At 40.5% G+C, this 21,304-nt stretch overlaps 1 protein-coding gene across 1 annotated transcript in view; it reads left to right on the top strand.

The window, feature by feature from the left end:
* LOC132123956 (cadherin-7-like) overlaps positions 1-21,304 on the top strand; it is a 156,367-nt gene that overhangs the window by 20,329 nt on the left and 114,734 nt on the right. Inside the window, exon 3 of the mRNA XM_059534647.1 lies at positions 10,669-10,963. Coding sequence (XP_059390630.1) covers positions 10,669-10,963 — 295 coding nt within the window. The remainder of the gene's footprint in view (positions 1-10,668; positions 10,964-21,304) is intronic.

Genomic DNA, 21,304 nt, shown 5'->3' with positions numbered 1-21,304 from the left:
TAACCTGTGTTTGAATGTGTGTAGTCCAAGTCAGGTCCTCTGAGATGTTTACACCAAGGTACTTGAAGCAGCTCACCCTCTCCACAGGGGTCCCGCTGTACATAAGATTATAGGTCTGCTGCTGTCTCTTCCTGATGTCCACAATCAGTTCTTTAGTTTTGCTCACATTCAGAGAGAGACAGTTGTCCTGGTACCATGATGTTAATTTCTCTACCTCATCCAAGTATGCGGTCTCATTATTGTTGTGAATGAGGTCCAGAACCACAGTATCATCAGCAAATTTGATTATATATGTGGAGCTGTGGGAAGACACGCAGTCGTGTGTAGAGAGAGTAGAGCAGGGGACTCAAGACACAGTCCTGTGGGGCTCTTACATTCAGGGTGATGGAGTTGGAGGTGTACTGGTCTACTTGGGAGGTTGTGAGTTCGAGTCTTGGGCCGGCAGGAATTGTAGGTGGGGGGACTGCATGTACAGTGCTCTCTCCACCTTCAATACCATGACTTAGGTGCCCTTGAGCAAGGCATCGAACCCCCAATTGCTCCCCGGGCGCCGCATGACTATTCATGACTATTGATGTGAGGGCAACTGGATGATAGTCATTCAAAAAAGAGGGCTTATTGTTCTTAGGCACAGGAATTATGACATATTTTTTGAATGAGGTGGGAACCACCGATGTAGCAAGAGACTCATTAAAAATGGATGTAAACAAACCAGCGAGCTGATCAGCACAGGTCCTCAGAACACGGCCAGAAATCCCATCAGGTCCGGCTGCTTTCCTTACATTCACTCACTTTAGTGCCCTCCGAACCTTGTCCTCCGACACGGTGATCACATGATGATCGCTGCTCTGACTGCTGCTTCCTGACGCGCTGATCAGCAGACTCTCGCTGCTTAGATTGCTTTCAAATCGGCCGTAGAAAGTGTTTAGCTCGTCAGCCAGCGACAGATCTGCTCTCACCTCTGCAGAGGATTTATTTCCAAAGTCACAGATGGTCCGTAGTCCTTGCCACATGCGTCGGGAGTCATTTAACTTTATCTGTGTTTGGCGGCTCTTACTGCGCGTCAGAGAGCATAGCACAATGCTTTGTTCTCGCTCATGTTTCCTGACAGAAGACCGGCGTTGTAAGCAGCAGTGCATTTGTTTACTGCTGCATGGATTGTTCTGCCCACCCACAGTTTCTGATTTGAGAAGGTCCTTATAGTTATTGTATCCGTAGCTTGTTCGGCTAGCTTGTTTACAAAGCTTAATGCTACATCCGTGAACTCGCTGATGTCAGATGAACTTGCCCAAAACATGTCCCAGTCTACATCATCAAGAGCCACCTGTAGCTGTCAGGAGAAAGCAGGCTGGATTCAGGTGCGGGTAAACTCAAGGCTTTATTCACAAAGCGGAGACAGAGAAGAAAGAGTCACGTTCCACAGGTTTCACTCGCAGTGACAGGATGAACAGCAGATGAGTCACGTTTCACAGGTTTCACTCGCAGTGACAGGATGAACAGCAGATGAGTCACGTTTCACAGGTTTCACTCGCAGTGACAGGATGAACAGCAGATGAGTCACGTTTCACAGGTTTCACTCGCAGTGACAGGATGAACAGCAGATGAGTCACGTTTCACAGGCTTCACTCGCAGTGACAGGACGAACAGCTGAAGCTACTAGGAGCTCTGGGCTTGTAAGAACTAGAGCAGAGATATAAGCCAAAGACACTGGAGCCTGAGGACAAGACACGACAGGGTGAGTACAAAGAGCTGCTAGATGATCGGAGCTATTGGAACGAATAACAACAGTCAGACAATAGACAGAGAAACACAGGGAATAATAAAGGGGAAAAAATTAGAAGGACATAGAGAACAGGTGGCGAGCAATTACGGTTAACAACGGGGAATAAGGGAGGCGGGGAAAACACAAACAGGCAGACGTGGTGAGCGGTCAAACCATCCCAACACACACACACACCCACACCAAAAAGACAGGTAATTAGCCCCGAGACCCGACAGTAGCATGGCTTCTGATTGGGCGGACCATCGCGTCACCACCCTCTGCACCGGGGGATCTTGAACAAGCCTTTGTTTATATTCCGGTGTGAGGAAAATGGCGGCATGGTCCGATTTGCTGAAAACCGGTAGTGAGCGAGCTTTGTAGGCATTCTTAAACTGAGTGTACCAATGATCCAGTGTATTTGGTCCTCTGGTTGGACAGGATACATCTTGATAAAAATTAGGCATAACCTCCCTGAGGTTGGCTTTGTTAAAGTCCCCAGCGATGATACTAGCAGCGTCAGGATGTTTGGTGTGTTGCCATTTAGCGCATCGTGAAGCTCAGGCAAAGCCAAACCGGTGTCTGCGTGTGGTGGGATGTAAACAGCAGTAACGATGATCGATGAAAACTCCCTGGGGAGATAGAATTGGCGGCAAATAATGGATAAATATTAGTATAACACAAAGGCCCTCAGATGAGGGGAGTCCTCAAACTCGCCTGAAGAGCGACTCCTCAAGGAGGTACACAAGGGCCTAACAACCTAGCAGCCACAGAGCTCTGTTGAGAGAACACTAGGAACTGTGATCTCAGCACAGTAACCCTCAAGGGAGAGGAGCTACCAGGTTCAAGAACAGTTGAGAGGATGAGGAGGATCAAACAAGAGCCTAACAACTCAAAAAATATATATATATTTTTTAATTTTTTTTAACCAAGTTAGGAGCCTCCTTCACCAATAATGTATATAACCACATTATACACAGTTCCTATTCTGTAAAAATTGGACAAAAAGGAATTCTGGAAGAAAAAGCATTCCTCTACAGATTCCTTCCATGCCCCACCTACAATCCCCGTGATCGGCCTGATTAACTGCCTCGGCAGCCATGAGACCCGAAACGCGGGTGAAAGGAGCTAAATTCTCAAAGAGAATCAGGCATTCTCAATGCAATCACATCTCACATCTCACATCCGAGAGCCGTACACACCCTGTTCAAACACTTAATTCCCTCAAGAATCAGGCAAGAACAGAAATCGCCACGAATGTATCACATTAAACTTGTTCAACTCCACCCGAGAGGAGAACACGATCATGCAGACGCTGGCAAAAAAGCTTGAGTACAGACCTCTGCTCTAGTAGTTCCGTGGATGCAACAGTAAGCGCATCCTTCCCTCTCGTGAGTCAAACACATATGTGCTTCTTACACAAGGTCTCCTCAGACAAAAAAAGGGTGTGTTCTACAAGTGCCCTTTTATATCCGGAGTCACTCATTTGCTTACATCATAGGTTTCCGCCTGCCAATGTCAAGTTCATTGTCGTTATTTATTTCATGCTTCAGACACGGTCACGCTGACAGCGTTGCCATATTGCCCTCTAGAGGATGCAGTGTGGAGTTCCCTTTCGAAAGGGAAATAATAAAATGTTTAGTATCACAAAATTTTTGCTAAATTTTAAAAGACATTATTGAAAGAAAAATGTGATGTTTCATATCATAATAAAATTAATTATTACTAGATGTCTCTGGTCTGAAAAAAAACATGCATGTGATTTGTCATTGATTTATATTTACTGTTTACTAATGCTGTTCAAATGTGCCATTAATGTTCTGACACATAACAAAGTTTAAGGCTGATGTCTCGATTCATTTTTACAGACGCAAAGCAGCAGATGTTATAAATAAAAACAGTTAACAAAGTTATTGAATAGAATATATTACAAAACCATTATTGCATGACATAGGCCTATTCTTATATGCAAAGCAGACCAAACCGTTAAAGATACGTAGTAAATCAAGTCTTCGCAAGTTCTCTTGCGAAAAAAAAAAAACAACAACACATGAAATGTGTAAACTATTCATCGCTTGTAAATGTGTTACATATCATTTGTAGTTCTTTTTTACATGTTACACATTATTTGTTTATGTATACAAATCATTTATAACACTTTCTGCATCCTCTAATGTAGTGTAAACTATTCATCACTTGTAAATGTTACATATGCATACATGTTGTTTATTGTTTATTATCTTTTCTGCATCAGACACAGTTAACACGTTTCGTAGCTTGGCAATGTTTCTAAGATGGAAGAATGCTGTTTTTGCAACATGGGAAATATGGTTTTTAAAAGACAAGTTGCTGTCTAATATAACACCCAGGTTTTTGACTGTAGATGAGGTAACAGTACATCTGTCTTTATATTTTAAATACACTCTGTTAGCTTAGATAATATAGAAGTTTAATCAGGTCTAGTTGAGATATACAGGTGCATCTCAATAAATTAGAATGTTGTGGAAAAGTTAATCTATTTCAGTAATTCAACTAAACATTTTTAGTGAATTGTTGGCCTTCTGGAAAGTATATTAATTTACTGTACATGTACTCAATACTTGGTAGGGGCTACTTTTGTTACCTTTAATTACTGCTTTAATGTGGCGTGGCATGGAGGTGGTCAGTTTGTGGCACTGCTGAGTTGATCTGGAAGCCCAGGTTTCTCTGACAGCGGCCTTCAGTTCATCTGCATTTTCAGTATGGGCAGGTGCCAAATCCTGCTGGAAAATGAAACCAGCATCTTCAGAAAGCTGGTCAGCAGTAGGAAGCATAAAGTGCTACAAAATTTCTTGGTAAATGGGGGCAGTGACTTTGGTTTTTAAAAAAACACAATGGACCAACACTAGCAGATGACATTGCACCTCAAATAATCACAGACTGTGGAAACTTTACACTGGACTTCAACCAACTTGGGCTATGAGCTTCTCCACCCTTCCTCCAAACTCTAGGACCTTGGTTTCCAAATGAAATACAAACTTGCTCTCATCTGAAAAGAGGACTTTGGACCACTGGGCAACAGTCCAGTTCTTCTTCTCGTTAGCCCAGGTAAGACACCTCTGACGTTGTCTGTGGTTCAGGAGTGGCTTAACAAGAGGAATATGATAACTGAAGCCAAATTCCTTGACACGTCTGTATGCCTTGACCCCAGCCTCAGTCCATTCCTTGTGAAGTTCACCCAAATTCTTGAATTGATTTTGCTTGACAATCCTCATAAGAAAGAGATGTTCACAAGGAATGTTCTCTCGGTTGGTTGTGCATGTTTTTCTTCCAAACTTTTTCCTTCCACTCAACTCTCTGTTAACATGCTTGGATACAGCACTCTGTGAACAGGCAGCTTCTTTGGCAAATACCGTATTTTCTGCACTATAAGGCACACCCGAATATAAGGCGCACCTTCAATGAATGACCTATTTTAGAACTGTTTTCATATATAGGGCGCACCGGATTATAAGGCGCGTAGAATAGAAGATACTGCAGTCAAACGTTTGACTGGGCTTGCGTTATGCATCCACTAGATGGAGCTGTGCTAAAGGGAATGTCAACATTTTGCCATATATAAGGCACTCCGGATTATAAGGCGCACTGTCCTTTTTTTAGAAAATTAAAGGCTTTTTAGTGCGCCTTATAGTGCGGAAAATACGGTAATGTTTGTGGCTTACCCTCCTTGGGAAGGGTGTCAATGATTTTCTTCTGGGCAACTGTCAAATCAGCAGTCTTCCCCATCATTGTGTAGCCCAGTGAACCAAACTGAGAGACCATTTTGAAGGCTCAGAAAACATTTGCAGGTGTTTTGTGTTATTTAGATTTTTGGCATGTCACCATATTCTAACTTGTTGAGAATTGGTGGGCTTTTGTTAAATCTGAGCCAAAAATCATCACAATTAAATGTCAATGTCAATGTCAATGTCACCTTTATTTATATAGCGCTTTAAACAAAATACATTGCGTCAAAGCAACTGAACAACATTCTTTAGGAAAACAGTGTCAATAATGCAAAAATGATAGTTAAAGGCAGTTCATCATTGGATTCAGTTATGTCATCTCTGTTCAGTTAAATAGTGTCTGTGCATTTATTTGCAATCAAGTCAACGATATCGCTGTAGATGAAGTGTCCCCAACTAAGCAAGCCAGAGGCGACAGCGGCAAGGAACCGAAACTCCATCGGTGACAGAATGGAGAAAAAAACCTTGGGAGAAACCAGGCTCAGTTGGGGGGCCAGTTCTCCTCTGACCAGACGAAACCAGTAGTTAAATTCCAGGCTGCAGCAAAGTCAGATTGTGCAGAAGAATCATCTGTTTCCTGTGGTCTTGTCCTGGTGCTCCTATGAGACAAGGTCTTTACAGGGGATCTGTATCTGGGGCTCTAGTTGTCCTGGTCTCCGCTGTGTTTCAGGGATGTAGAGGTCCTTTCTAGGTGCTGATCCAGCATCTGGTCTGGATACGTACTGGATCCGGGTGACTGCAGTGAACCTCTGATCTGGACACAGACTGGATCTGGTAGCCACGGTGACCTCGGAACAAGAGAGAAACAGACAAATATTAGCATAGATGCCATTCTTCTAATGATGTAGCAAGTACATAGGTTGTTATGGTAAGTGTTTCCGGTTCCGGTTTACCAAATTAATGCAGCCTAAAAATCCTTTAACGGATTTGGATAATAAAAGCATATTAGTATGTTATGTGTATGCCAGGTTAAAGAGATGGGTCTTTAATCTAGATTTAAACTGCAAGAGTGTGTCTGCCTCCCGAACAATGTTAGGTAGGTTATTCCAGAGTTTGGGCGCCAAATAGGAAAAGGATCTGCCGCCTGCAGTTGATTTTGATATTCTAGGTATTATCAAATTGCCTGAGTTTTGAGAACGTAGCGGACGTAGAGGATTATAATGTAAAAGGAGCTCATTCAAATACTGAGGTGCTAAACCATTCAGGGCTTTATAAGTAATAAGCAATATTTTAAAATCTATGCAATGCTTGATAGGGAGCCAGTGCAGCGTTGACAGGACCGGGCTAATATGGTCATACCTATTACTATACTTATATACTATACTTCCTGGTTCTAGTAAGAACTCTTGCTGCTGCATTTTGGACTAGCTGTAGTTTGTTTACTAAGCGTGCAGAACAACCACCCAATAAAGCATTACAATAATCTAACCTTGAGGTCATAAATGCATGGATTAACATTTCTGCATTTGACATTGAGAGCATAGGCCGTAATTTAGATATATTTTTGAGATGGAAAAATGCAGTTTTACAAATGCTAGAAACGTGGCTTTCTAAGGAAAGATTGCGATCAAGTAGCACACCTAGGTTCCTAACTGATGACGAAGAATTGACAGAGCAACCATCAAGTCTTAGACAGTGTTCTAGATTATTACAAGCAGAGTTTTTAGGTCCTATAATTAACACCTCTGTTTTTTCAGAATTTAGCAGTAAGAAATTACTCGTCATCCAGTTTTTTATATCGACTATGCAATCCATTAGTTTTTCAAATTGGTGTGTTTCACCGGGCTGCGAAGAAATATAGAGCTGAGTATCATCAGCATAACAGTGAAAGCTAACACCATGTTTCCTGATGATATCTCCCAAGGGTAACATATAAAGCGTGAAGAGTAGCGGCCCTAGTACTGAGCCTTGAGGTACTCCATACTGCACTTGTGATCGATAGGATACATCTTCATTCACTGCTACGAACTGATGGCGGTCATATAAGTACGATTTAAACCATGCTAATGCACTTCCACTGATGCCAACAAAGTATTCAAGTCTATGCAAAAGAATGTTGTGGTCAATTGTGTCAAACGCAGCACTAAGATCCAATAAAACTAATAGAGAGATACACCCACGATCAGATGATAAGAGCAGATCATTTGTAACTCTAAGAAGAGCAGTCTCAGTACTATGATACGGTCTAAATCCTGACTGGAAATCCTCACATATACCATTTTTCTCTAAGAAAGAATATAATTGTGTGGATACCACCTTTTCTAGTATCTTGGACAGAAAAGGGAGATTCGAGATTGGTCTATAATTAACTAGTTCTTTGGGGTCAAGTTGTGGTTTTTTGATGAGAGGCTTAATAACAGCCAGTTTGAAGGTTTTGGGGACATGTCCTAATGACAATGAGGAATTAATAATAGTCAGAAGAGGATCTATGACTTCTGGAAGCACCTCTTTCAGGAGCTTAGATGGTATAGGGTCTAACATACATGTTGTTGGTTTAGATGATTTAACAAGTTTATACAATTCTTCCTCTCCTATGGTAGAGAATGAGTGGAACTGTTCCTCAGGGGGTCTATAGTGCACTGTCTGATGTGATACTGTAGCTGACGGCTGAATGGTTGCAATTTTATCTCTAATAGTATCGATTTTAGAAGTAAAGTAGTTCATAAACTCATTACTGCTGTGGTGTTGGGAAATGTCAACACTTGTTGAGGCTTTATTTTTCGTTAATTTAGCCACTGTATTGAATAAATACCTGGGGTTATGTTTGTTTTCTTCTAAAAGAGAAGAAAAGTAATCGGATCTAGCAGTTTTTAATGCTTTTCTGTAGGATATGTTACTTTCCCGCCAAGCAATACGAAATACCTCTAGTTTTGTTTTCCTCCAGCTGCGCTCCATTTTTCGGGCTGCTCTCTTTGGGGTGCGAGTATGCTCATTATACCATGGTGTCAAACTGTTTTCCTTAACCTTCCTTAAGCGTAAAGGAGCAACTTTATTTAAAGTGCTAGAAAAGAGAGAGTCCATAGTTTCTGTTACATCATCAAGTTGTTCTGAGGTTTTGGATATGCTAAGGAATTTGGATACATCAGGAAAATAACTTAAAAAGCAGTCTTTTGTGTTAGAAGTGATGGTTCTTCCATACTTGTAACAAGAAGTAGAATTTACAATTTTGGCTATATGAATTTTGCAAAGAACTAAATAATGATCTGAGATATCATCACTTGGCTGAATAATTTCAACACCATCAACATCAATTCAATGAGTAGGTCCTGAAACGTGTTGTCTAACACCAATAGAGTTCAGAATGTCTATAAATGCTGATCCCAATGCATCGTTTTCATTATCAACATGGATATTAAAATCACCAACTATTAAAACTTTATCTGCAGCCAGAACTAACTCAGATGTAAAATCACCAAACTCTTTAATAAAGTCTGTATGGTGCCCTGGTGGCCTGTATACAGTAGCCAGAACAAACATAACAGGGGATTTATCATTAACATTTGTTTCTTTGGATAATGTTATATGAAGTACCATTACTTTAAACGAGTTATACTTGTAGCCTGCCCTCTGAGAAATCCTGAAAACGTTGTTATAAATTGAAGCAACACCTCCACCTTTGCCTTTTAGACGTGGCTCATGTTTATAACAGTAATCTTGGGGGGTGGACTCATTTAAAATAATGTAATCATCAGGTTTTAGCCAGGTTTCTGTCAAACAGAGTACATCTATATTATGATCAGTGATCATATTATTTACAAAAAGTGTTTTCGTAGAAAGGGATCTGATATTCAATAAGCCAAGCTTTATCATTTGTTTATCCATATTGCTTCTGTTTTTTATTTGTTGAACCTCAATTAAATTGTTAATCTTAACTTGGTTTGGACGTTTTTTGTTTTTTCTAGTTCGGGGAACAGACACAGTCTCTATAGTGTGATATCTAGGTGAAAAAGTCTCTATGAGCTGAGAATTAACTGACCTCTGTGACGGGAGGCAGCTAGCAGACGGTCGGTTTAGCCAGTCTGTCTGCTTCCTGACCTGGGCCCCAGTTAGTCAAGTATAAACACTAAGACTATTTGCCATATTTCTAGGGGAAGAGTGGCGCCACCCCAGGAGGGATGAAGACCATCTCTTTTAAACAGGTCAGGTCTGCCCCAAAAGCTCGTCCAATTGTCTATGAAACCTATGTTATTCTGTGGGCACCACTTAGACATCCAGCCATTGAGTGATGACAATCTGCTATGCATCTCATCACCACGGTAAGCAGGGAGGGGACCAGAGCATATTACAGTGTCTGACATCGTGCTTGCAAGTTCACACACCTCTTTAATGTTATTTTTAGTGATCTCCGACTGGCGAAGTCGAACATCATTAGCGCCGGCATGAATAACAATCTTACTGTATTTACGTTTAGCATTAGCCAGCACTTTTAAATTTGCCAAGATGTCAGGCGCTCTGGCTCCCGGTAAACATTTGACTATGGTGGCTGGTGTCTCTATATTCACGTTCCGTACAATAGAATCACCAATAACTAGAGCACTTTCATCAGGTTTCTCAGTGGGTGCATCACTGAGTGGGGAGAACCTGTTTAATGTTTTGATCGGAACAGAAGAGTGGTGTTTTGACCCACGACTACGCTGCCTCACCGTCACCCAGTTGCCCTGCTGCTGGGGCTCTGTTTCCGGAACCGAACAATGTACAGGAATCCCTGAGCTAGACGCATCCAAAGCCGTATCTAGAGCCCTAACATTTTTACTGTCCTCAAAAAGAACCAAAGACTTTAGTCTGTGTGCATTGCATTTATTTAATACATGAGTTTCACAATTTGAGTTGAATTACTGAATTTAATGAACTTTTCCACGTCATTCTAATTTATTGAGATGCACCTATATATCACTGTGGAACACTGTTCATGCAGTCCTGATGCATTTATCTGTATTATGTCATAAAGACAAACATGTAGAAAGATAATCCTTTTGCAGCATAGTTTGTAAGCTGTTTTGGACTAATAAGTATGTTTTAAATGCTGAAATGTGTTCTATAGTACTTTACTTTAATTTGCTGTACTGTACAATTTCAGAGCATACAACAGCTGAAGTGTGAGTTTTGGTTGTTTGCAATTCTTTATGTGCTGTATATCTTTCACAGCTGCATTCAGATGTGGATAAGAGTGATGGAAATGTCAAGTACGTGTTGACTGGAGATGGGGCATCTTCTATCTTCACTATCGATGAGAAAACCGGGGACATCCATGCCACCAAACGCCTGGACCGAGAGGAACAGGGTTATTATACTCTACGTGCTCAAGCGGTCGACAGCAAAACCAGTGCTCCGGTGGAGGACGAGTCTGAATTTATTGTGAAGGTCCAGGACGTCAATGACAATGAGCCCAAGTTTCTGGACGGGCCATACACTGCAGAGGTGCCTGAAATGTCTCCTCTTGGTATGTTCGTCTAATTCATCTTTGCTCATTTTCAAAAGCTTGCGGTTACTTTCTCCGAAAGCCACTTCTAAAATACATCTGAAAAATTGTTAAGGATTACCTTTCAAAAGTTTGTTCTTAATGTTGTTCTTAAAGTCATATTAAAAAGACTTTTGTAGAAGTTGAAGTATTAACTCAAGCTTTTTACTCAAGTAAAAGTGTAAAAGTACTGGTTTAAAAAACTACTTAAAGTATAAAAGTAAAAGTAATGTAAGGAAAAAAAATGCCATTAAGAACAAAAGCTTAGGCCGCGCCACAGTGGCCTATTGTGCACTACCCCACCTCCTCAAAAAAACATTTTTCTAAAGGCCATAGGCCATAATGACTATAATGTTATATTAAAATGTTCATGTTGTACAATGTTGTACAATGCAAATACATTAAAGGACAAGAGATATGATGACTAGTTGCCTATAAGTATTGTACTGGTGCAAAAAGACAAACTTTAGAGGCATGTCATCAATAACCTTTAATGGAATGTAAATGTACATCCAAGCTTAGCTGCAGGAATCTGCGAGGGCAATAAACAAGAAAATAGGTGTACCCAGGGCAGGCTTAGTAACAATTACCCTTGTATGGTTGTCTATATACAATAAACATTATAGTGCTGTCAAAATGAATGATTAATCCAAGTGATTAATCAAAAACTAAAAATGAAAAATAACTCATAATCCTGATACCTTCTTGATTGATAGCTTCCTGTTTTCGCTACATACATCTGCTATGTCCAGTGTTCGGGAGGGAACGAGTTACAAAGTTGGTATAGCCTACTTATCACAACATTGTCATTCGCGTCATCAATCGCAAACGATAATTTATTAAAACCGAACCTACCGAACTACCTACAGTAGCTTAATTTGTGGAGGATGAAGAGAAAGCACCCATTTGGTAAATGAGCCAGTGAGAAATAATAACTTTTAAGTAGGGTCCAGTGCCTTTTCGATACTTTTATAATGGTACCGGTGCCTAAACGGTGCCTGAACTGATACTTAAAAAAAAAAGAACCACAAAAAAAACTATGGATAACATTAAAGAACATTACAAATATTTAAAATAAATCCATAGCTTTCACCTTACATGCTCTCTTTCCCAAGTTGTGCTTCCCTTAATCTAAGGCTAATTAATGTATTTCACGATCTGGGTCATTATTTAATACAAAACTACACATAATGTTTCTACTGTATCTCTGTCAATCTCAATGATATTTAGTTAAGATGAGTGCTGTCTGTTACTGTCTTTAATCAGTTCTGTGAATTACTGTATGCTCATTCTTTATAAAGTAGCAACAATGTCATTTGTAAAGTACAGTACAGTGCATAAGTCTTAGGCACACTAGTATTTTCACCCCAAAAAGGGTTTTAAGCCAGTTATTTATATCTTTTGCTGTAGTGTGTCAGTAGGAATTAGTTTGCCATTAATTTTAATAATAATCTAGTGCGATTTTGAATGCACAAGCAGTCTGACGACGGCAAAATGAATGTTTGGAAATGTAAAACGATATTTTATACTGACACACTACAGCAAAATATATAAATTACTGGCCGAACACCATTCTTTTAAGTGAAAATACTAACGTGCCTAAGACTTTTGCACAGTAGTATATGTATAAAGTACGTATGATTAAATTAAGTATATTTAAATAAGTGTAATTAAAGTATGTGTTCATTCATATGTGCTTGTGTTAACCACTTCAGCTGTTATTTTGATTTTTTTAAAATTAGGCATATGCAATATTGGACCCACCGGTGGGTCCCCAGAGTTGATGTGGTTAAGGGCTAGATTTTCGCTGGAGGAAACGTGGTGTGATGAGCGAAAACTTTACAGTAGATGGGAAACCGGCTCCCTCATGACCTTTTGTAAACTGTATTTATGACAAAGAACTGCACAGATACAGATATTCTAACAATCTATCGATAAACACATACCTTGTGTCCTCTGTTTGTGTTTGAGTGTGCCTGCGCTGCTCCGCTCGCGGTCTGCGGATTGAAGAGTGCGCTGAAAGACGGGAGGAGATCGGTCTGACGCCGGTTTCATATGAAATTTAAGGGGACTGACTCTGAGCCGATCGGATACCGGTTCCATACCCAACCCTTCCTTTTTAAGAAATATATTTTTTGATAAACGAACCCAAAACTCTCTATGTCCTGGCTGGGGTGTGATGTGATTTGTGTCATGTGCAGGTGCGATGGATCGCGTACAAACCAATAGGGTGTCGGAATGGTATATCTTTATACTTCTCATCCAACCACAATCAAATTCACTCCATCCGGATGGTGCGTTTTATCTGGAGAGTTTTTTTTTTTTTTTTTTTTATGATGACAAATGAAAACAAGCCGGAATGAAATAGCAGTAACGAACCTATTTTTAAAATGTAAGGAGTAGAAAGTACAGATACTTGCGTGAAAGTGTAAGGAGTGGAAGTAAAAAGTCGCCTGAAAAATAATTACTCAAGTAAAGTATAGATACCCAAAATTTATACTTAAGTAATGTAACGAAGTATTTGTACTTCGTTACTTGACACCTCTGCCTATGGATACTATCATTTAAGAATTTCGCATTTCTATCATCTTTCATTGGTAACAAGCATGCACAAGGTCATGGCTACAGTTGCCAGATTTCAAGAGCGTACAATTCCCTGGAGTTTCATATATATATAGTGGTTTACTTAATCTTCCCAATTTGGCAACCATTCAGACATGCTGATGAGTGGAAAACAACCACAAACTCACAAAATGAGATCATTACAGGATTGTATGAATTAAAAAGAGGATTGAAGCTTTTGACTGTTTACTCTGTATATTAAAGCACAGAATTATATGCGTTCACTCCCAAGATGCATTGGAAGCCACTGAATGTCAGGGTAATATTTGTTATCATTCTGTCAAACAGCAGACTGCCAGTGAAAATGACCTTGAGCTCTCATGAACACAAGAACATGGCAACAGGGAACAATGTCACTAAAAAGAAACATGGAGGCAAAGGCTCCCACATAGCCAAAGGTTCAGATAGCTGATGTCTCAAATCACCTAGAGGAATCTGAAGCTTTACAATCCTGCCCTGAGGACCCTGTCAGAATGGGATTCATGGATTAAACTTCCTGTGTACATTGGAGTGACAGTGTGCCGGAGAAGGTGTCAGAAGCTAGCTACGACAGCGAACAGCAGCTCAGTCTGTCTGGATCAGTCACATGACAGACATATACTGAGGGCACATGCACTATCATCCTGCACTGAAGCATAATGGGATGACAGAACCTCTGTGTGACATTTGATCTGAGGGGATGGAGGCTTCATAAAATCACTATCTCCGAAAAACCTGATGAACAACTCTCAACAGTGTTTGTGTTGAGGTTTTATAAACGGACATAGAAACAGAGATAGATATGCTGGCAGCTCTTTTGTAGATGTGTTTAATACATTCATATCCCTATCACACTGATAAATGGTCTACTTAAGAGGAATATTGAGCAGAGTGCTGTGCTGTGACAGCAGCTAGAGGGAGAGTGAAACCTGCGCCCTGAACACTGCTGGGTGGTGTGGCATAGCATATATTTTAGTGCCTCCCTGCCTGCAGATGATGCTACATTTCAGTCACCTGGACAAGCTCATCTAAGTTCAGAGTTTGGAAGGAATCAAAGATCCATCTAGATATTAAGTGATGGCATCATGATTAAAGATTTATGAAAGAACTTTGCAATGCGGTTCAGCTCAAGCTATCTGACACTTCTAGTGTTGATTTTGTAATCTGTACATATTTTCATGTCTGTTGTTTCAGAGAAGTAAGCCATGCATATCTAGAGATCAGGGCATCAGTGTAACAATAGGCCAATGCAATCACCCCAGAAAATGAGTGAAACACTGAATATGCTCTGCATTATGGAAAGGCAAGAATGTCTTCACTTCTTTTTTTTTTCTTGTTTTTTTTTTTTACCCCTAGTGTTAACCTAACTCCCACATGTATCTATGACATTCTGTATGCATTTTTCCCCCCATTTTGGGGAATGCTTTTTTTTTTTTTTACTGTTACTCATCACATTATTGATTTAGTCCTTATCAGTAATTAATTCTTTATTTGCATTAAAACGTATAATTTCTGTAGACTGTTTTTACTCTGCACAGGCAGCACAGAGGCCAAATTTGAAGAAGCATATTCACAAGAAACAATATATCACACACACCAATACCTTTGTATCGCTTCTAGTATACAGCTAACAGAGACCAAACTAGTGATCCTAAGCAAACAAGATTTAGTTACCATGGCGGCTAATGTTTTGCTCTTGTCTGGATGAGGAATATGAAAAAGTGTCATCTCCTGAAATTAGTATTAAAAGGTATTATTTATTTTCATTACTGTCAGATGACACTCAGCTGCCTGGAGCACAGAATTGATTACAAACCCCAGAGAGGCATTTCTCTTACACAGAAAATGAATAGAAACCTATGAATGTGATCATTCACTGGAATGAAGATGGACAAATGAGAGATGACAAAGAGAGAAAGTTATTAGACATACAGCTGCAGAGGCTTTGACTATACCAACACAAAGCCATTCGAGGTGAATGTATGGCACACTAGATAGAATCAAATAACACTTCATATTGTTGCAAACATGTCATTGCTGATGGTTAAATACAAGATTGTTACACACTGTACACACACACACACACACACACACACACACACACACATTATATATATATATATATATATACATATATATATACATATATATATATATATATATATACATATATATATATATATATATATATATATATATATATATATATATATATATATATATTATATATATAATTATACAGTATTTTAAAAGTTTGTTTTATGATTTGCTTTATGTAGTAATCAGTTTAAAAGCATCAATAGTCTTCTTTGCAGCAGATTTATGAATTTAAGCTCCCAGTTCAGACAGTGTAATATGTTACATTAAGCCCAAATCAATATGGAATGGTACTTCATCTATTCTCTAACCCATTTTCATATGGTTTCCCCCATGTGAATGTCATTTACTTTGACCCATGAGGGTGAAAACAGCCAAACAGACTGAATGTTACTCTAATTTTGTGACAGCTTGGCTCTCAAAAACGGCCTATTGAAGCAGACTGCATGAGCTCATGTTCACCAAACACTTCCAGTTTTAGCATATTCTGCTTCAAGTGGTTTTTGTTTGTTGTGCAAAATGGAAACAGAATAGCCTAAAACACCATTATCCACAAGTTTCTGTCTAGACACATCCTTTCGCATTTCTACATGGTTAAAGCTTTACATGTTGTGTTTTTCTTCTCATGGTTAATTAATTTTGTAACATACAATCTAAGCAAGTGAACGTCTCTGTTACAAACATAACCCTGTGTTACAATCCTTTAAAGAATCTAGGGAATAGAGCGCAACACTTAAATTTGTTTTCTACTACTGGGTAAAAGGATAAGCAGAATGAACCAAGGAAACCTTTAGAATAGCATTAATTCATTTTATTAACCTGAAACCAGAGCCACAGAGCAGCATATGTGAGCTATTTACAATGCACAAAAAAAAGAAAAAAGAATAAAGAAAAAGATACAATTTGAATTAGGGGAAAAGGAACTAGAGCGGTGCCAAAAAAAAGAAATTAAACCAAACTCCCCAACCTAGCTGAAGAAGGAGGACCCCGCACTAAGCTAACTAACACCAAAAGAAAATATAGAAAAGGAACCGAAATCTTCTGCATATTCAACTCCCTAATTAAGCTACACTAAATAAGAAAACCAAAGAAATACAGAGGCTGGCACACACTCATCACCTAGTGTATTGGTTCTCAATTCCAGTCCTCGCACCCCCTTGCTCTGAACATTTAGTATATTTCTCTTATGGCTTCAGACGTTTGTTCTATTCGAACATAAGTGCCTTGTGAAGTGGATCACAGGATATTGAACCATGAATCCAGTTCGAAGTGAACATATATGTTCCATTCGAACTGCATTGAAGTTTGCGAGACATGAATTTAAATTGTTTTTAATTTATTCACCGAGGTATTTAATTTCACAGTTGTCCATGTGTGCAGACATTGCGCAGCACAAATCCGTGAATGAATGTTCCGAAGTGAGGTAACTTCATCAGATTTCCCTAAAATGTGGAGAGCTTGGGGGAGCGAGGACTGGGATTGAAAACAGCTGACTTAGTGTGGTGGGACGTATGGTTGCGTCCCTAATTAACCTAATGCTCTTGGGTCATCGAGGTTCCAATTATGAATCGTGCGGGATCATATAAAAGGGGATGTTAGTAACCATTTGTGTGTGATTTACTGTCTGTGTTGTGCATCATTGCCCGGGGACCACCCCTTCTGGTTCTTTTCATCTTTGACTCGTTGAGGATAGTTCGCTGCGGTGGGCTGTTGGTGGGTGCCATTCCCTTACATGCCCTTCTCGCAGTCCCGTGCTTTTTGACTTGGTGGTATCCTTCGGTGTGTGCGTGATTTGGATGTGCGACTAGTATGAAATGAAGGTATGTGGGACTACTACTATTGTGCAGTGCTCATTGCTTAGACCGTAAGTATATGTTTTTTTAAATTTTATTTTAGGAAGAATAGACTGTTCCCCGATACTGGCTGTTCGGCGAGGCTTGCGGAGCAACGCTGTTCGGTGCCGCTGCTTTGTGTATCCGGATTTCCCTTGTGACAAACTTTCTCACCAACACGTGCGCTCAACTAATGTGTTTTGTGTGACACCTGCTCTCCAGCATTTTTTTCCTGTTGTTTTTTTTTTGTTTTTCTACACTAGTCCTATATTTTGTATGCGTGTTTTTTTTTTGCTTTTGGTATTCATTTTCCCTATTTTTGTGTATTTGGTTGGTTTGTTTAACTGCATTCTGTGGTTTTGTATTTGGCTTGTTTTGTTGTGTTGCAGTGTTTTTGCTTTATTTTTATTTTGCCTTTTAAGGGTGCTGTTAGAAGGACAGTGAGGTGAACATCACAGTTTGTTTTATGATTTTCTGTTTTTTTAATTTACATGTTTATCATTTGTTTTGTAATTAAGTGTCCTTGTTTTATGTTGAGCCCATTTTTGGTAATTTTGTCCTTCGTTACAGGAGCCGGGCTTAAGGGCAGACCGCTAGTAGTCCCTCACGTGCGGTGGTGGAGGTTCTGTCATGGAATGCTGTGTGTTCATGCTTGGCCTTATTGGTGTGCGTGTGTTGAGACCTGTGCACTGGGTGGTAAGAGTGATATAGGAGCCATGTGCTCATTAAAATAGTGTGTCTGCCATTGTTAAGCCTCGGCCTCTCTTTTGCTTCTTTGTTGTGAATGTGGTATGTTAATCTGGTCCCACAATCTTTAAGTGTCTGTTTTTTTTAGACTGCTGTTTAATTACTGAAATAATAAAGTTTTTGTATTTTTTTGTATCCACGTCTCTGGCCCTCTTTTCGAAAACCACGCTCCTGCGTGCCCCTTTGTAAGTGGTTAAATTCATTAGTACTAATAGTTCCCTGTTTAACATGGTGGCATAGTCTTGTATATGAAGAGGTAGTTTTCTCCTCTCAACGTCCTGCTACATTCTGGCGTAGTCGGCAGGGTTTACTTTCTTCGTTGGGCTGAGACGTGGATGCTTATTGTTATTTGGGTAAATAGATTTTTTTTTGTGTGTGTGTGTGGGTGGACTAGTGTTTTTTATTTTGGGGTGTTGACCTTTTTTTTTTTTTTCAAGTCTAGTGTTGGAGACAAAGCAGCGGTGTCAATTCAGTGGAATTGGAGTATTCCATCAGCTGTAAAAAATGGAGGAGGAAATGCGGGAATTGAGGGATCTTGTTGCTCAGTTAAGGGCGGAAAATGAGAAATTGCGTCAGGAGTATAGCTGGCCCCTCTAGAGAATTTTCAGTACCCTCTACTGATCAATCAGTGAGTGGTAGTGCCACATCAACTGTGCGACTTGTGTTTATCCCAAGGGATCGAAAATGTCCAATATTTGATGGTAGGCCAGGTGTTGGCATAAACGATTGGATAGAGGAGGCGAAAGCCTGTATAAGAACTCGTCATCTGTCAGTGGCTGATCAGGCATTTTTTTTTATTTGATCATTTGGGAGGAGAGGCACGTGAGGAGATTCAGCACCGCCCTGTTGCTGAGCACGGAGACCCAGAGAAAATGTTTTTTATTTTGCAAGAGCTGTATGGTTGCTCCCAGTCTTATGTTGCCCTGCAGGAAGCCTTTTTCTCTAGGAGGCAGCGGGATGGGGAAACTTTGTTGGAATTTTCCCTGCCCCTGATGGGTCTCTTAGAAAAAGTTAAGCAGAAGTCCCCTACTGCTATGTCAAATGCAGAGACTTTATTGAGGGATCAATTTGTAGAATATGTTTGTGACGTTTCCCTTCGTCGTGAACTGAAACAATTAGTTCGCCGCCAGCCCTATTCCACACTCTTAGAGGTGCGGAGCGAAGCAATCCGATGGGAGCGGGAGGGAATGCCAGGTGGGGCAAGGGGTCGAAGTCTTTCCGTCCCTTTGGCACATGGGTTTCAGTACGAAGTACAGGGAGGTGGTAGCTCGCCTAAAAGTTCTGAAATGAGGGAGCTGAGAGAAATGTTAAAGTTACAACACGAGCAGTTAAATCAGCTCAACCAGAATCTTGCCCGGTTGCAGAGCCCCCATTATCGCACTCAGTCTTTCCGTAGTGGGCCCGTCATCTGTAGGCGGTGTCAAAAACCAGGCCACTTTGCACGGGAATGTGAGGGGGAACGTCTCATGACCCGGTCGCCTTTGAGTCTTCGTGCTGATCAGGCAGTTGGTGAAGGTAGAAAGCCGCAATTTAACAATGTATCGGAAAACTAATTCCTGCTGGGCTGAAGAGTCACAGCTTGGTTGGGGAAAAGATTGGCTCCGACGGTAATAAATTCATTTCTATTCCAAATTTAATGTCCCCCTGTCCACATCTGGATGTTTTAATTGGTCGTGTGTCTGTCCCCTGCTTAATTGATACGGGTTCAATGGTATCAACCATTACGGAAAGTTGTTTTGTTCAGCATTTTGAGCCGTGGGGTCAAGAGCAATTGAGGTTATGCTCATGGTTGCAGCTGAGGGCTGCCAATGGGCTCTCCATCCCATATATTGATTATATGGAGTTGGACGTCAAACTCTGTGGTAGGATAGTGACACAATGTGGGGTGCTGGTGGTCTGAGATCCTCCTGGTGGCTTGTGCTCTCGGGTCCCTGGTGTGTTGGGGATGAATGTACTCAGGCGATGCTACCAGGAGCTTTTTGGACATCATGGCCCTGCTTTTTTAAATTCTCCTCCGGTTTCTAATGCGCCACTTTCAGTTTTCCAAGCCTTGCGACACTGCCATCAAGGTAGTGAGCAATCTGCTGTTGAGGGTATGACTAGAGTAAGGGTGCGTGGTCCTCAGGCATGTCGCGTCACAGGCGGTACCATTAAGTTTGTTGCGGCAACTTGTGCAGAACAGCTGGCAGGTACTACAGTGCTGTTTGAGCCCTCTGAGGTGGGGTTACCTGAGGGGTTGTTAGCCTCCCCTGCCTTGGTGCGAGTGATTGGAGCCTCAGTTTATGTGCTGGTGGTCAACATGGGCACTTCTGATGTCCTACTTTTTCCCCATCGAGTACAGTGTTAATTTCGTTAACGAAGTCGACGACGAAAAATATTCGTTAACGAACATTTTTTATGTGACTAAGATGAGACATTGACGAGCTAAAAATAATATCCGATGACGAAATTATGACGAAATTTATGCCGCGTTTTCGTTAACTAGACGAGACTGGACTATAATGTTATTTGAGGACTACCTGACATTCAAAATGCATTTGTCTTTCAAAATGTGTGTCCCTGTCATTGGATTGTGACCGGATAATGGCCGTTCGCATATCTATTCTCAGTATGGCAGCTGTAGTGGATGGTTAAACTTATAAAACGCGATTTGAAACAATGGCCTCAGCACCCAAGGTAGTAGGGGTAAGGTAACTAGATGTCTTGTTTTTCCCGGGAGTCACAATTAGTTGTCGATTAACTTAAAGTTAGTGAAGGCGGGATAGGCGGAATCACGCTGACAGAAGTGATCTCTCTCGCGCACGTGCTCCACTTCCTCAGTTCTCATCTACAGCGTGCGATCAGTTCTCAGCGCTCAAATACACACACAGTAGTCCAAATGTTTATCGTGTGTTTAGTATCTCACGTAAATACAGCTATGGATTAAGTGAAGGTGAACAGGTGGGTGAAAATTTAATGTGTCAGTATTTCATGCATGCCTTCCGTCTTAAAGGGACCGCATTCCAAATGAAATACCTATCTGTCATTAATGTTAACCAACAAATTA

Source organism: Carassius carassius, chromosome 42 (assembly GCF_963082965.1).
Source record: "Carassius carassius chromosome 42, fCarCar2.1, whole genome shotgun sequence".
In the NCBI taxonomy this organism is placed as follows: Eukaryota; Metazoa; Chordata; class Actinopteri; order Cypriniformes; family Cyprinidae; genus Carassius; species Carassius carassius.
This window is presented reverse-complemented; position numbering and strand designations above follow the sequence as displayed.